The sequence below is a fragment of the Myxine glutinosa genome, chromosome 6 (assembly GCF_964187855.1).
Source record: "Myxine glutinosa chromosome 6, kmMyxGlut1.1, whole genome shotgun sequence".
Lineage (NCBI taxonomy): Eukaryota > Metazoa > Chordata > Myxini > Myxiniformes > Myxinidae > Myxine > Myxine glutinosa.
The window spans coordinates 104,640,400-104,656,574 of NC_136266.1; the positions used below are offsets into that span (position 1 = coordinate 104,640,400).

A 16,175-nucleotide genomic window follows, 5' to 3' on the forward strand; every position below is an offset into this window, starting at 1 on the left:
GTCAAAGATCAGAGGTCCTGTTGGGTAAAAATTATGTTACTGCGCTATCTTGTGAACCAGTGATGGGATTTGGACCAAACTTGGTGTATGTATATATTACGATGCAAAGATGAACTGATCAGATTTCTGCATTGAGAAGTCAAAGGTCAGAGGTCCCATTTGGTAATAATTTTGTTACCGAGCTAACTTGTGAACCAGTGATGGGATTTTGACCAAACTTGGTATCAGCATATATTATTATGCAAAGATGAACTGATTACATTGTGGCATCAATAGGTCAAAGGTCAGAGTCGGTAATAGGTTTTTGTTACCGCGATAACTTAAGAATGGCTGAAGCGAACTAAGCCAAACTTGGTACAAGAATGTTTAATGATGTAAAGATAAATGGATTCGATGAAGTGGTCAAGAGGTCAAAGGCCAGAGGTCCCATTAGGTAAAAAATCTTACTGCGCTAACTTGTGAACCAGTGATGGGATATTGATCAAACTTGGTATAATATAAGTATATTTTATGATGCAAAGATGAATTGATTCGATTTTGGCATCAAAGGCTGGAGGTCACGTCAGGTAAAAAATGTGATATTTGATCACAAGTATTAGGGATTTAAATCAAACTTGGTACAAGTATGTTTAATGATGTAATAATGTGGGTGGATGCATATTGGTCGACGTCACGACGTTGAAGAGTGCCGTTCTAGTTTATACAGGCTCATAGAAGAGTAAGGTGGCGTTGAGTAAAATATCAGCGTATTGACAGTGAGGCTGCAGTTGCACAAAACACACACACACACACACACACACACACGAGGGACACTGTTGGACTTTGACTAATATCCCTATTCCATTTATGTGTCGAGCATTGATGAGACATATCCTAATCTAAACCACTGCGATGTTTAATTAAAGCTCAATGAATGTTGATTCTGCAATGGGAGATCACAATAAATTTATAATGTATAGATTAAGTAGAATGATCAGTTGCATACATACATACATAAATACATGAGCTTTTTACCCTTTTTCTTTCCCTGTGTGTGTCCCCAGCTGGTACACATGTATGCTGGGGAAGAAATGCAGTCTCGCTCCACTGAAGGAGGAACTGCGACGCTGTGGGGTGAATGAGACCAGCCTTTCACAATTGTGTTTAATAATGAATGAGACTCTATTTTATTATTTAGCTGTTATTGCTTGCTTTGCTGACATTATTCCATTTACGTATTACATCGTCAAATGAAATCTTGATAATCTTTGAGATGTATACTTTTGAGAAAGGTGATTGGGTACAAGTTTTGAAGCACAGTGATGCTGGAAAAGTATAATAATGAATGATGGAGATGTTGCTGAATGATTTGCTAAGTGGTTGTCATGGAACCGTTGTGGTGTGGTGTCATAATGATGAGGCTGGCTTGGGTTCCTGTCCCTGACCAGGTGCCATGTGTCACAAGCACGGTGTTTTGCCAGGGTCGTACTTCACGCTGGGCATTGGCATGGACGTTTTACACGGATGTTAGCGTCCCGGTGAGAACAATGTTGCTCTGGAATATGTTTTGTGCAATGGAGAGCATTCTCCAGAGAAGCAATCCTATGTTTGTCGTTAAGCTCATTAGCTCACCTGGAATGAAGTTCAGGGAAGCTTATGCGATGGCGCGTCGTCCGTCCGTCAGTCCGTAAACACTTGCAACTTCTTCTCCGAAACTGCTGAAGGGATTGTGACCAAACTTGGCACATGATATTTGTTGTGTTGAGACTAAAGTTTGTTCACGGCATTAAAACAATTGGGGTCTAGGGGGGTTTACCCGGGTCAAAGTGGATCCAGGTTTGACCCCCCAAAATAGCAATTTGCTTTTTCCTCTGAAACTACATACACGATTTCGATGAAACTTGACCACAACCTTCATCACCCGTGATGCACCAAAGTTTGTTCACGGCACTAAGAAAATCAAAGTCGAAGGGGATCTACAGGGGTCAAAGTGGGTCCAGGTTTGACCCCCCAAAATAAGTATTTGCTTTCTTCTCTGAAACTGCACACACGATTTCGATGAAACTTGACCACAACCTTCACCACCCATGATGTACCAAAGTTTGTTCATGGCATTAAAAAAATCTGCCCCTTTGGGGGTCTATGGGAGGGTTGCCCCCCAAAAGAGGTATTTGCTTTCTTCTCAGAAACTACACACGCAATTTCGATGAGACTTCACCACAACCTTAATCACCCATGATGTACCAATGTTTGTTCAAGGCATTCGAAAAATTGGGGTCTTAGTAGGTATATTGGGGAGTTGGGGGAGGGGAGAGAGGTTGCCCCCCAAAATAGGTATTTTTTTGTTTCTTTATTTAAAGTCTTATGATTATGTTAGTATGATCTCCATGCTGCCCTGTCTTCTAGCAACCTTTGCAATTGGTTTAAAATACCTTTAGTCGGTGCAGTATACTGTTTATTCTACCAGGTGAGCGCCAGGGGTATTGCTCCTATGTTTGTTTGTTTGTTTTTTCTGAGTGGGGATTGCTGGTTTTACATTGATCGGTGTCAGTGTTCTCAAGGAACATACACAACTTTGAAAGCCGAAGTGATGCACCAGATGGTGCAATGTTGTGTATATGAAGCAGCATGGCTTTTAGTTTTACATACTTATGTCAAACAGACAAGACAATGGGAAGTAAAGGAAAGAAAATCTGAAAATTAATAATTTCAAGGGTATATATATTTATGGAAATTCTTCTTCTTCTTTAACAGCCAAAATTATTCCCACATTATTGTCCAAAACCTTGATCTTTTCTACCCCTGTTAATCCACCCAAATCTGTCTCCTTCAAATTCTGTTTTCTTTCCTGAAAGTCCTTGTAGTGTCCGATCTCTTGTCCATCTTGTGGAGTGTCCATCTTGTTCATCCCGTGTACCCCGGCCCTTTCCCTTCCACAGATATCCTGATTCCTGATGTCCCTGTTCCCTAGTGTTGTTGTGCTTCTCTCTCCCCCTCTTGTCCCCCGCTCCCTTTATTATATGTTCTATGCGTTAGCTCTCATACAAGCATCGACTTAGTATCCCAAAATTTTTTTTTTCTGAGAGCTGACTTCACGGACTGCAATTTCCCCTCTCGCAAAATAACTGGTCATTGTCTGTCCCTGCATCTGTATTGGCTCCACCTGTAAATACCTTCAAAAAGTGTGTGCATGTGTCATCTCATCTGCAGTAATCATATCCATGCCTACTGACCTTGGTACACCACATCCCTTGGAGAGGCAGTTGCAATCATGCAGCTTGCTTTCTCAACATGGAAGGCTTACCCAACCAAAGGCAACCTTAGGTTACTCTGCAAGGCTCGCCTTACGTTTGTTTCCATCCTCAGGCAAGCTAGAAAACAAAAAAATCTGGCTAGCTTAACGCTGAACTCTCAAAGTCTTGTCTACGTCTTCAAAGTCGTGTTGGCACCTTGTCAAGTCTGTCTCTGGTGTATACCCCCCCTCCCTCTCCTTCATCTCAAATGGCATCACAGCTGACGCTGCTCAAGGCACTGAATGCTGAATGTCTCAACTCGGTTCTTGCTTCCAAATCCAACTTATCATTCTCTGTCCTCACCTTATGCACTCATTCTCACTGCCTCCTGGACACTGTGACGTTTTCACCTGAGAAGGTAAGTTAAAGTTCTGATCAACCTCAACATTAGGTCCATTAGGTTCAGAGCATGTGTTCTTAACGACTCACTAGCTTAACGGTGTGTGTGGCAATGTGTTTTATGGCCGGATGCCCTTCCTGACGCCAACCCTTGGTCACGCTCTTACGATGCGCAGGGTGTACCTATTCTAAACCGGGGTACACACCGTGATCATTCATCCCAGCAAGCTGGTGCTCTATTTGCCGACCTCAGAAGGATGACAGGCTGAGTAAACCCCCCTGGCGTTAATTCAGCGATCGATCGGGATTCGAACTCAGGATCCTAGGATCCCAAGCCGGCACCCTAACCGCCAAGCCAACACCAGGCTATTTCAGCTGACATCAGTTATTTCCTCTTCTCAAGCAGCCTAATATCTGATTATCAGTTTGGATTCCTTCCCAGTTACTCAACTTTTGCCATGCTGTTGCTTCTCTTTCAACATATGGAAACCCTGAAATCTAAACATGAAGTCAGGATTGTCTCGCTGGTCATATCTTGTGCAATTGACACAATCTGGCTCCCTGCTTTGCTTGCAAACTTTTCTGCCTGTGGCATTCAAGACCACCATTATTCCTGGTTTGCCAATGTTCCTTTACTCATGCAGTTACCTCATAGCACTCAAAGGAATTCTCTCATTGGCTCTCCCATCAGTGACTGGATTCTCCCAAGGCAACTTTGTTGGCACAGTCTTGTTCCTCAAACATGTAAATGACCACTGAGGTTTGGGATAACCTTATTTTCCTTTTTGCAGACGACTCCACTTTGTGCTGCACTGTATCCCATCTCAACGACAGTATGGCAGCAGCTATGCTTCCCTCTCTGATGACCTGGAAAGGATCTGATGCTGGTCTGACAAATGGAATGTCATTCAGAAGAAAAAAATATCGAACAAACTCCATACTCTCCTCTTGTCTCTCCAAAAGGATTATCTCGTAAACCTATATACTGTATATATATATATATATATGTATATATATGTATATATATGTATATATATGTGTATATATATGTATATATATATGTATATATATGTATATATATATATATATATATATGTATATATATATGTATATATATATATATATTGTTACGGTACGCGGTTAAGGATGGTATGTTTGCCGAGCGGAGGCTCCGCGACCGAACAGTTGTTCCCCGACTAAACCCGATTCACCCAAACGTTGGCCGTATCGCGCCACAGATATTCAATGTGGAAAAGACTAAGACGACGAATGCAAAGAGGAAGAAGAAGAAGATGTACAGAAGAGTAACGGGGTTTATTATTTACACACACATAAGCAAAAAGAGCAGTCACGATTATTTACAGGTGACATGAAAACGCAGGTGACACAGTGAAAATTACTAGCTTATACAGACTTAGTTTACTACCCAGGACAGCACGAACAAAACAAACTCACGTACGCAAATGGATGGAAGGGTAGGAATCGTTTGGAGGGATGAGCAGGTGGGATCACAGGGCACAGCGAGCAGGTCCACTCCGGGCGGGAAGCGAGGAGCCGGCAGCTCCTTGTATTCGGCTTTACAGCGCACGCCGGCAGCTCCTTGTATTCGGCTTTACAGCGCACGCCGGCAGCTCCTTGTATTCGGCTTTACAGCGCACGCCGGCAGGGTCACTCGGCTGGTTGAAACGGGGCTGGTTGAAGCGGCTCTTTGTCAAAGGCTTTTCGTATGTCTCACGCAACTCCGGTGCAACTCTGAACTCTCTCCCGGTGGACTGCCAACCCTCTTACGCACCTGGACTCATCTGCCGTATCTCTGGTGTAGCTTGTCCCAGCGATCGTCGCACCCTTCTGTCCAAACCTTCAGCGCGGGTCTGACACGCCCTCTTCAGTTTCGGTACCGCCCTCCCCCCCGTGCTCTGTTTCGTGACCTTGTATGGTAATCCCACGGGCTTGTCTCCTTATTTGGGCATGGCGCCGACGGCACGCCCCTCGTGGCGAGCCACGGGCTTGTTTCCTTATTTGGGCATGGGGCTGAACAGCCCCGCCCTTCGTGGCGCGCCCTGGGCTTGCCTCTCCCTGGCGACCCCGCCCCTCCTGTTCAAACAGAGCACGGAGCACATATTCACTATCGCAGCGAAATGAGAGGGCGTGCATCCCACGCTTGTGAACTGCTTTACCCGCAGATGGAGAGTTTGGCTGGGAAATGGAAGTATTGAAGGGGAGCTATTCTTAATTGATTCTGTGCAATGGAGTATTATTCTAATGGAAGACAAGGCCTTACTCTAAAACACATAATAAGATATAAGCTACTGAACAAGGGTTTTATCGGGTCCTTCAATGTGGTGCTTCCTGGAATTAACTACCGGGACGCCCTTTTTACCTTTACACAACTCTGGAGGCAGGAGGGGCCATATTCAACCATGTTCATCACCATTTCCAATATAATACAACACAATCAAAAAAATGCAATCCTCATATCCGCAACAATATATATATATATATATATTATATATATATATATATATACATACATACATGCATACATACATACATACATACATACATACATATATTATATATATATTATATATATATATATATTGTTACAGACACGACTTTGATGTTATGGTGGGCCGAGCGGAATGGCCGCCGTGTCCGCACAAGTTACCCGATTATACTCGAACGTTGCCGAGTCGCGCTACGCTAAATCAATGAAGGAAAAGGACACAACGGCTGGGATTAAAATGACACGACACCAGGGATACGGTTCTCAAGACCTCCGGAGGAGGTTATATTAGGGCGGAAGGTCAGATTACAACTACAAGAGGGACAGCATAGAAAGACAGGCACTTAGACACACTTATCTTATTCCCTGACAGACGACAGATAAACAGGACAAAAACTGACTCACACGGGGATTGATGGCAAGGAAAGCGGGCAGTCGATGGCTCAAGGTGCACCGTTCTCGGAGGGGGTGCACCGTTCTCGGAGGTACTGCAATACCGGGTCGATGCGTGGAGCTCGCTCAGCGCTTGGAGGTGGTGACTGGCTCTTCTTCAAGCTGGGGGCGCATCTCACGTCACGTCCGGTAAGTGGCCGCGTATATCCGGCGGGGAGTGACACGCCCTCGGCTCGTTAGCTCCGCCCCAGATGGAATCGGCCCGTTGCTTCTCATTGGGTGCGTGCGGGGGGGGTTACCGGCTCCGCCCTTGACGAGGGGCTGACAAGGAGCCCCTTCGTGGTAACCCCGTCGGAGCGCATGGTCAATGGCGGCTAACCGAGCCGGTGTGAGGACGCACACTCCCCCGCGCCGCGCCGTTGTTGTAGTTGTTGTAGTTGTTGTTGTAGTTGTTGTTGTAGTTGTTGTTTGGGGAAGAAGATGGGAGGAGGTATGGGAAGGTCCTAAACTCACTACTGGTGCCATATAATCACATTCTGGTGCAACGAAGAGTCAGAATTAATGGAAACGAGTCCTTAACTGACATAGACTAAGAATAACTAGCAAGATGTCCGAAAGTTGTCTACGTGAGATGCGGTGGACCTGGGCACGACATTTAATGGGGGAAAAAGGGGAAGGTCGGTTCTACAGAGTGTTGTTTACAGACAATGGGACTAGAGAATGGGGGATTGGGGATAGTTGGGGAGTATTGGGGAAATAGGGGAATATTTACAAGCGGATATGGAGGCCAAATCCCATATTCGCAACATTGCACCCTTCTCTACCCTCGGGGCGTCCCGACCCGATAAATTTTTACCTATTTTAGTGTGGCACTCAGATGTAGTTCCCTCTACTATTAACTCTACCCTGAGTGCGACAGTTTTACAGATATTCACAAATGAGTAAATATGTCCCCCTGCGACGTTGCACCCTTCTCCTCACAGAAACACACCCACAGGATAACCGAATTGCGGAAAGAATTCGCAAACTAAACATACAGCCGGTAGGGAGCATTATTTACACAAGACTACGCTGATATTTACACTACGATCCAGGACCTGTTTTTGGAGGGACACATGCAGATGTTATGCATAGAGAGAGCACGCATGCCAGCATCGATACACCAACCCACGAGTGCTCTGTGGCCTACGGCCTTTAATAACGTGCAGAGCACCCTTTCCCAGCACCAAAAGCACCACCCCATAACACAGTCAGCACCATCCGGTGCACCAATAAAGTGTTTATGAATCACCGGTGGTGTCACAGCCGGCCGATGTTCTGCCGCTGGTCTTGCCTTCGTGTGGTGCACTTGGTGTTCTTGCCTCTTTCAAAAAATAAAGAAAGGCGCCAACCACGTCCATTTCTGTATTGTGGCCTTCAGTGGTGTCAACTATAAGTGGTTCACCTGTATGGCATAGGTGCCACGTTGACCCATAGGTCCATCCACGGGTGGTGCTTGGCCGCATAAGAACTGCGGTCCATGGTGTGTGGCCACAAACATTGCGGTCCATATGGTGTATCGATCCAGGCAGCAAACAGCGAAAGTGCAGGCCCACAACTGCGAAGCCAGCACCTCTCTCTCCTCTCTCTCTGCCCCAAAGCCAGATCCTCGGAGGTGGGAGACAAAAAAAAAGCAGACAAGTGAGTAAGGTGGTAAGGGCGCAAAAGTGCACGCAATGTAAGGTAATGCACACTGGGGGCACATGGGAACCAGGTGAGACAGGTACGTTCCTACTGTACGCTCCCCCCCACCAGGTAACCTACATGGCCCCTCCCTTACCCCTTACTGTATCCACAAAACACAACACTACCCATAAACATCTACTTTACAAATCAACAAACGTCCCTACTGTCTTCCCCGTTCCTCCCATATACCAAATTCGTCTTCTCTCCCTCCTAACCAATCAAATTTGCCATTTTCAACTCTCATCAAAATTTGCCATCTCCAACTCAACATCATAATTTGCTATCACCAATTCATCATCAGTCCCTCCTAGGGAGGGAGAGATGGAATCACCCCAATGTCTCATCCACGTCGTGATGCGTCTCACCAATCCACACAGCAATTCTCATTTCCTGCACACAGAACAAAGAAAACACAGGTGTGGAGTCATCATCATCACCACAGGTAAGTGGCTGCGTATGGTGCGACAGGTTCATCAATCCTAACTATTTCCTAAATGACTTTAACAACTTTACACTACCCGGGGTCTTTCTCCTGCCAAACCATTGGCCCTCTTACACTATGGGTTCTAAAAACCAATTCCCATTGGCCAAACTGTGGTGCTCTTCAATTTGGGGTCTCACTCCCCCGATTCATCTCCCGGTGCCCTCGCACAATTTCTGGGCTGTGGCGTGTACCTCTCCCAGCGGGTCTACCCACCTGCACACCTCCACCACTGCAGTTGCCTCCGAGCTTACCTGCTCCTTACCCTAACCTAACTACCTGGGGAAGGCCCTCTGGCGCTCTCCCCACTCGGTGCCCTCTCTGGCACTGGGCTACCCGGGTCCGTCCTCCGGATCCTCGGGCCCCATCCACAACTCTACCGGCTCCCAGAGCCCACCTGCGGCCTCACCTGGCCGACATCCTCACAGTGGTGGAGTGCCCAACCAACTACACACACTAACAGGCTACACGCCCAGCCATTTCCACAACACTAATGCACCCATCCACAATACCATTCTGTCACCCGCACCACAGATGCCAATATCCAACCACAATTTACCTATACCCTCTACCTAACACTTACACTACCCGCCCCGGGTACTCGTGAAAGGGGTCCACTCTTCCCCCATTCACACCTTCGCACCATGCACACCACTCCGTACCACTTACTCCAACTCTCTCCACACACCTGTACTTGCACACCTGTGCTCTCACACCTGGTGCCACCTGCACCCTTCTCTCCCCAAGCGCATTCGCGCTGATCCACAACACTCATTACTCACACACTGCTCCACACACCTGTCCAGTTGCACACCTGTGCAATCACACCTGTTCAATTCTCACACACACGGCATCATCTCAGCTAACTACTCCCTTCTGAAACTTGCGCTTCCCAGTCGTCCCTTTAAACTATTGCGCTCCCACGTCATTATCATCCATACTAATCTACCTGCGTCCCCACTACAGGTATCAGTCACTAACTAAACTTAACGTCACCTAATGTCATCTTCTAGATCCCTACAATATAACCTAACCCACCCGGGCTAGTTTTCACTGCCATACACCCCATAAGCTATTGCTCCTTTGCCCCCACCATGGGAAGGGTGGCAGGGATGCCAGCCTTACCCACCGGGCCCATTGCTCACTACCAATTTTGCACATCAAATTTCAACAAATCAATAATTTGCCAATCACTACCCATCATCTGCCAACCACTACTGCCAATCCCTTGCCAATCATCAAATTTTGTTTTTCTCTAATTTTGGGTCCAAAACACTAACCTCATCACCCAGTCTACTCACTAATGCCTCTCGGTGCGCCAATTCCTGTCCAAAGCCCGGCTTTGTAAAGCCAAGCCATGAATGCGGGTTGTTCTGTGCCAGCGGCTGGATGCGTCCGGCACTCGGTGCAGGGACGGGGGCTTACCCGGGCCGAGATCCCACGCACCATCTCGGCGTGGAGCCATCCAATGTCCCGATCTCGACCTGCCGGAATGCCTCAACAAAAAGTGGTCGCCATGACGACTCTTTCTATCGGGCTGCCCGCTCCGCCTAGTGGAGCACGGACGCGGCCGTTCAAAGCGAGGCCCAGCACGCACCGAGGGCCCGCTTCGGCTAAAAGTCGCTCTAACCTCTAACCCGTCTAACGTCGATGCTTCACCTGGACGCTTACACCCCGCAGCCCGTTCCTTGCTCACACATCCAGCCGTTCCCATGCTACCTTTCCTTACACACCCAGGTACCCTCATTCCACTCACAGCCTTGGTCACACACCTGACCACCGAACACTTTGGCACACATTCGTTGGTCGCACACCTCACCAACACACCTCTTCGCGCCCCCTCCTCGGTCACCTCCTCTGTGACAATCACAGGTGTGCCCTCATTCGCACACCCAACCACGTGCCTCACCACCAACTCCAGCGTGCATTCCCACTCACGCTCTACCATTCCAGGTGTGCTTCCTTTCTCACCTGTCACCACCAACTCACGCTCCGTGTCACTCTCACTACTCTCACCTCCATTCTTGACAGCGCACTGACCCTTACTCTTGACAGCGCACTCTTTCCTCATGCACCTGTCCGTCACACACCTTTCTCGCGCACACTCTCCCGTTACACCCTCTGTAACACTCACCACAGGTGTGCATTCTTCCTTGCCTTTGACAGCGCACTCTTTCCCCATGCACCTGTCCGTCACACACCTTTCTCGCGCACACTCTCCCGTCACACCCTCTGTAACACTCACCACAGGTGTGCATTCTTCCTTGCCTTTGACAGCGCACTCTTTCCCCATGCACCTGTCCGTCACACACCTTTCTCGCGCACACTCTCCCGTCACACCCTCTGTAACACTTACCACACCACGCTTCCATGTGCTCCCTCGCACACGCGCTACGACCGACTCATTCTCGCCAGCACCCTCACTCCTTGGCACGCACTTTGTCCTCACACACCCCAGAGTCGGACTTTCTCGCACACCTCCTTTTTCGCACACCAGACCTGTCGCACACTTCACCAACGGCCTCTCACGAACACCCGGGTCCATCTCGACCCCCAAGCTTCTTAAATCACCTGGCGCATCATACGCACGACCATATTGGTCACCACTTACACCGGGTCCTCTTCCTCTTCGCTTCTCCTCCATCACCTGCGAATCCCTCATCCGGTTAATGAGCACATCATCACGATCCAGACACAGACTTTGGACCAATTCTTTTATCTCCTCTTTTATCTCTTTCTTATCCTCTCTCCGTCGCTTGTTAATTTCGCTCACCCCTTCTTCCACTTCTTCTAATTTCTGCTTCACCTCTTTTATTCCCCGGTACGTCTCCTCAAGCTCGTCCTCCAAGGCTACCTTGACCGTTTCCATGTGCGTCCTCACCTGCCGGTCCTTCGTCTCCATTACCTCTATCACCTCGTCCAGCCTCGTTGTCAGTCCCTCACGTACCATCTGACATTCCCTCTTCGTCGCTACCAAGTCATCTTTTAGTTCTTTCTGTGTCGCTTTTAAACCTCCTAATACCGCAGTGTTCCTTTGAACCTGCTCCACTAACTCCGTCTGTCCCACCGTCAGCTGTTCCACCTCCTGCGTCAGGTCCTCTATGCCCCCTTGTAACTTTACAGTCCCCTTTCTCACCTCCTTCTCCATGTGCTCCTTACAGTGCCTCACCTCCTCGCGCACTCCTCCGACCTCCTCACTCACTCCTCTTCTGATCTCCTCTCCCATCACTTGCATCTCCTGCCCAGATGCCACCCTCATCTGCTCCATTTCCTCCCTGTGAGCATCCAGTTTGGTTTCTACCCCCATTCTGACCCCCTCTATCTGCTGCCCCATTTGTTTAACTTCCCTTTCCGCTTGGTCCCTCATGTCCCTCAATTTGCCTTCCATACTGTTTTCTAACCCCTCTAACCCATTTTTCACTCCCTCTATCTGATTCTCCTGGGCAGCCATTCTATTTTCTACCCCCATTAACCCATTTTTCACCTCTTTTATCCCGTTGTCTAACCCCTCACCGGTACCCCTCGCTTCGTCCCTCATTACCCCCATTTGGTTTCCCATTACCCCCATTTGGTTTCCCATTACCCCCATTTGCTCACTCTGAGCCCTCGCTTCGTCCCTTATTACCCCTATTTGGCCCTCCAATCGCTCACCCAATCGCTTACTATCAGCCCTCATTTGCTCACTATTCTGGGCCATAAGGGCCTTCATTTGTATTAAAAACAAGTTCAAATCCACCGGTGGCGCCACTACGGTCGCGGGCGTGGACGCCGTGGCCACCTCGTGCACGACAACGCTATTTTGCGACCCTGCCATGTCGGGCGCAACGACGCTAATTTGTGCGTCTGCTACCCTCGCTGCTTCGCTCTCCTCGCGTCCCTCAATTTGGTCCTGGACCGACCCTGCCTCACTCTCCTCTACCGGACCCCAGCTGTCTTGATCCGCCATAGCGCGACTTTCAAAATTCGGGTTTTTATATTTTGTAAAACACCATCAAATTTCGCCTTTATAATTTCGAGCGCGTAAACGTGCTCCGGATCGCTCCGGATCCGGATTCTACTTCCCAAAATTTGGGCCTAATAAATTTAGTCCCAGGTTCGAATCCGACACTCCTGACACCAATTGTTACAGACACGACTTTTTTTTTTTTTTTTTTTTTGTTTTTTTTTTTTTTTTTTTTTTTTTTTTTTTTTTTTTTTTTTTGTATACAAGGTCGAGGCTCGTGAAAGAGCGAACATTAATCACACAGAAAGACAAACCGACACATAAAACATATAACATAGGGAGCGGTAGACAAGATGGGGAGAGAGGGGGAAGGACACAAACACAACATTTGAGAGCAGGGACCGAGAGACATGGAGACATCGAGAGATCTGAGAGAGGGCGAGGGCTTTAGGGGGGGGGGGCGTGGGAAGGGGGCGGTGGGAGAGGTATAAAACATATGGACACTGCCAGGACTTCCAGGAAAGAAGTTGGAATTTCAAACAAGGTGGATCTGGGGTGAATTAGCGGGGGTAGAAAAGATCAAGGTTTTGGATGGGGGAAGATAAGAGATGGTGGTGAACAGCTGTTTTAAAGACCTGGAGGGAGGAGTGGGATTGAAGGGAGTGAGGGAGTTTGTTCCAGAGGCGGGAGAAAAGAGGAATGAAAGAGTGAAGGTGAGCAGAGAGCCGAGATTTCGGCAGTTTAACCATCAGAGGGTTGCTGGCAGATCTTGTGCGACCTGTAGGAATATTTGGGGGACAGAGCACAGAGAGAGCTGGGGGTGCAAGGCCGGAGAGGAGTCGGTAGAAGACAGAAAGACCACCTACCTGCCTGCGGTGAGTGAGTGAAAGGCCCTCAGAGATAGCTTCATCGCGGGAGATTCCAATAATTCTGAAAGCTTTGGTTTCAACAGCGTGAAGCCGAGCTAGGTGTGAGGCAGGAGCACCGGCCCATAGGGGAGAACAGTATTCCATTGAGCTGCGGATGAAAGCCTTGTATGTGGTGAGGAGCTCAGGTGTGCCGAGGAAGGACTTCGCACGACGGAGGATGCCCAGTCGGCGACTGGCTTTGGAGGCCAGCTTGGAAATGTGGTTTTCCCAAGAAAGATCATGGCAGATAGTGAGACCCAAAATCTTGAGCGACAGAACTTCTTGGAGAGGATTGTTGAGAAAGTAGATGGGAGGGTTGTCCAGTCGATCTTTTCGGAGAGACATAGTAAGAGTGTGAGATTTGTCAGGATTGAAAGACATGTTCCACTTGTTTGACCAGTCTGTGATTTTGTCCAGGTCTTCAGAGAGTGAGGAGGCAGCAGACTGCCGATCTGAGGGAAGAGGAATGGAGCGGCAGAGAGTGGAGTCATCAGCAAAGAGATAGAGAGGATTTTCGAGAGAGTCAGAGAGATCATTGATGAAGACCAGAAAAAGCACGGGGCCCAGAACACTGCCTTGGGGAACTCCAGCCTGAACAGGAAGAGGAGATGAGAGAAACCCATTCAGGGCCACACGTTGACGACGACTAGAGAGGAAGTCCGCCAGCCATGCGTGGAGATTTCCATGGATACCAAAGGAGGAGAGTTTGGTGAGCAGAGCGGGGTGCCAGACCGTGTCGAAGGCACGTGATATGTCGAGGGAGACAGCTCTAATTTCCTGCTTGGCATTGAGGACCTCCATCCATTGTTGAGACAGCAGAAGCAGCATGTCCAGAGTAGAGTGACCTGGTCTGAAACCAAATTGATGATCAGAGATCAAGCCATTGGAGAAGAGGAAAGATTTCATATCCGAAGCAATGATGGATTCCATGACTTTGCTGATAATTGGGAGAAGGCTGATTGGTCTGTAGTTGCTAGGATCTGTTTTTGCACCTTTTTTGTGCAAAGCGGTGATGTTGGCTGATTTCCAAGCAGATGGCAGTTGACCTTGAGCAAAAGAGAGGGTGAAGAGAACAGAGAGAGGGTGAGATAGAGCAGCAGAGCAGGATTTTAGGACCCGTGGGCTGATGCCGTCGGGTCCAGTTGCAGAATCAGAGTCGAGGGTTGACAGAAACTTTTCCACCTTGTCAGGAGGAAAGGACACGGAGTCCAGGAGCAGCAGGGTACGACTGGGTATGGTGGGTACAGAGAGGGATGGGTTTGGGACACAAGATTTAGAGGCAAACACAGAGTTGAGGCATTCAGCTTTTTCACGTGCGGAGTCAGCTGTGTAGCCGTTTGAGGTAAGGGAGGGGATGGAGGGGGAACAAACACCAGAAACGGTTTTGACCAGACGCCACCAGGATTTGGAAGAGGGAGACAGATAAGAGAGTTCGGTCTTGAGAACGGAGAGATATTGTTTCCTGGCTCTCCTGAGGGTGGACACACACTTGTTTCGGGCTTTGTGAAAGGAAATGAGATTTCCTTCCGTTGGATTTGCTTTCCAGGAGACGAAGGCAAGTTGTTTCTGGGCAACAGCCTCACCACAAGATTCCGTGTACCATGGACGGGAGGAAGGGTAAGACAACTGAAGACGAGATGGGATAAATCTGTGCATGAGAGAGAGCAATTTACTTTGGAAGAATTCCCAGGATGAGTTGATGTCAGAGGTGGTAGAAATGGGAGACCAGTCCAGATGATTGATGGCTGCTTGAAGACCGTGCCAGTTGGCCTGAGTGAAATGCCAGACTCGTCGACGCTGAGCAGGCTCCCTGAGGATGGTCAGAGAGATGTCCACTTTAACAAGGACATGATCAGATGATCCGATCGGAGCAGAAGAAGAGCAGCAGACATTTTCAGGGAAGTTAGTCATAACCAAGTCCAGAAGAGAAGATGTTCCGTTGACTGAGATCCGGGTCGGGAAATTGACAGATTGTGTCAGTCCCAGTGAGTCGCAGAAGTCCTTTGCTGAGGAGCCATGGCTGGTGAGAGAGGTACCCACACCCAGCCAACTGGCATGATGACAGTTGAAATCACCACATATGAGGAAGAGAGAGTTGGGATGAGTAGATAGAAGTTGGTCCATATCATCAGACAGCGAGATGTAGATGGAGTCATCACTGTTTGGTGGACGGTACAACACACATATGAACAAGAGGTGGGAGCGAAGGGGAAGCCGTAGCCAGAGGTATTCCTGGGGGTGAGGTGGAGAGAGTGCAGTGCAGGGCGAGTGAGGAAGAGAGTTTTTGATAAAGATAGCAACCCCGCCTCCAGGACGAGGCTCAGGTCTATCATACCGGAGGAGGGAGTAGCCCGGGAGAGATACTATGGAATCAGAGACATCATAAAGGAGGAAAGTTTCTGTTAAGCAGATCACGTCTGGTTTGACAGAAGCAACCTGTATGGAGAGATCAGTTAAGTTTGAACGAAGGCCCCGGATGTTTGAGGTCCATACCGTTAATGAAGAGGAAGGGGGAGCATCAGATACAGAACAGGGGGGAGGAGGGGTAGGGTAAGATGTGGAAGAGGTGGAAGAGGTAGGGAGAGCTGTTGAAGGTGTGTCAGAGATT

At 48.4% G+C, this 16,175-nt stretch overlaps 1 protein-coding gene across 17 annotated transcripts in view; it reads left to right on the forward strand.

Annotated features, from left to right (window-relative positions):
• Positions 1–16,175, forward strand: part of METTL16 (methyltransferase 16, RNA N6-adenosine) — a 39,338-nt gene that overhangs the window by 9,210 nt on the left and 13,953 nt on the right. For all 17 annotated transcript variants that reach the window (XM_068100899.2, XM_078780305.1, XM_078780299.1 and 14 more), the window contains 2 exons: positions 1,044–1,113; positions 1,428–1,517. In XM_068100899.2, coding sequence (XP_067957000.1) covers positions 1,044–1,113; positions 1,428–1,517 — 160 coding nt within the window. The remainder of the gene's footprint in view (positions 1–1,043; positions 1,114–1,427; positions 1,518–16,175) is intronic.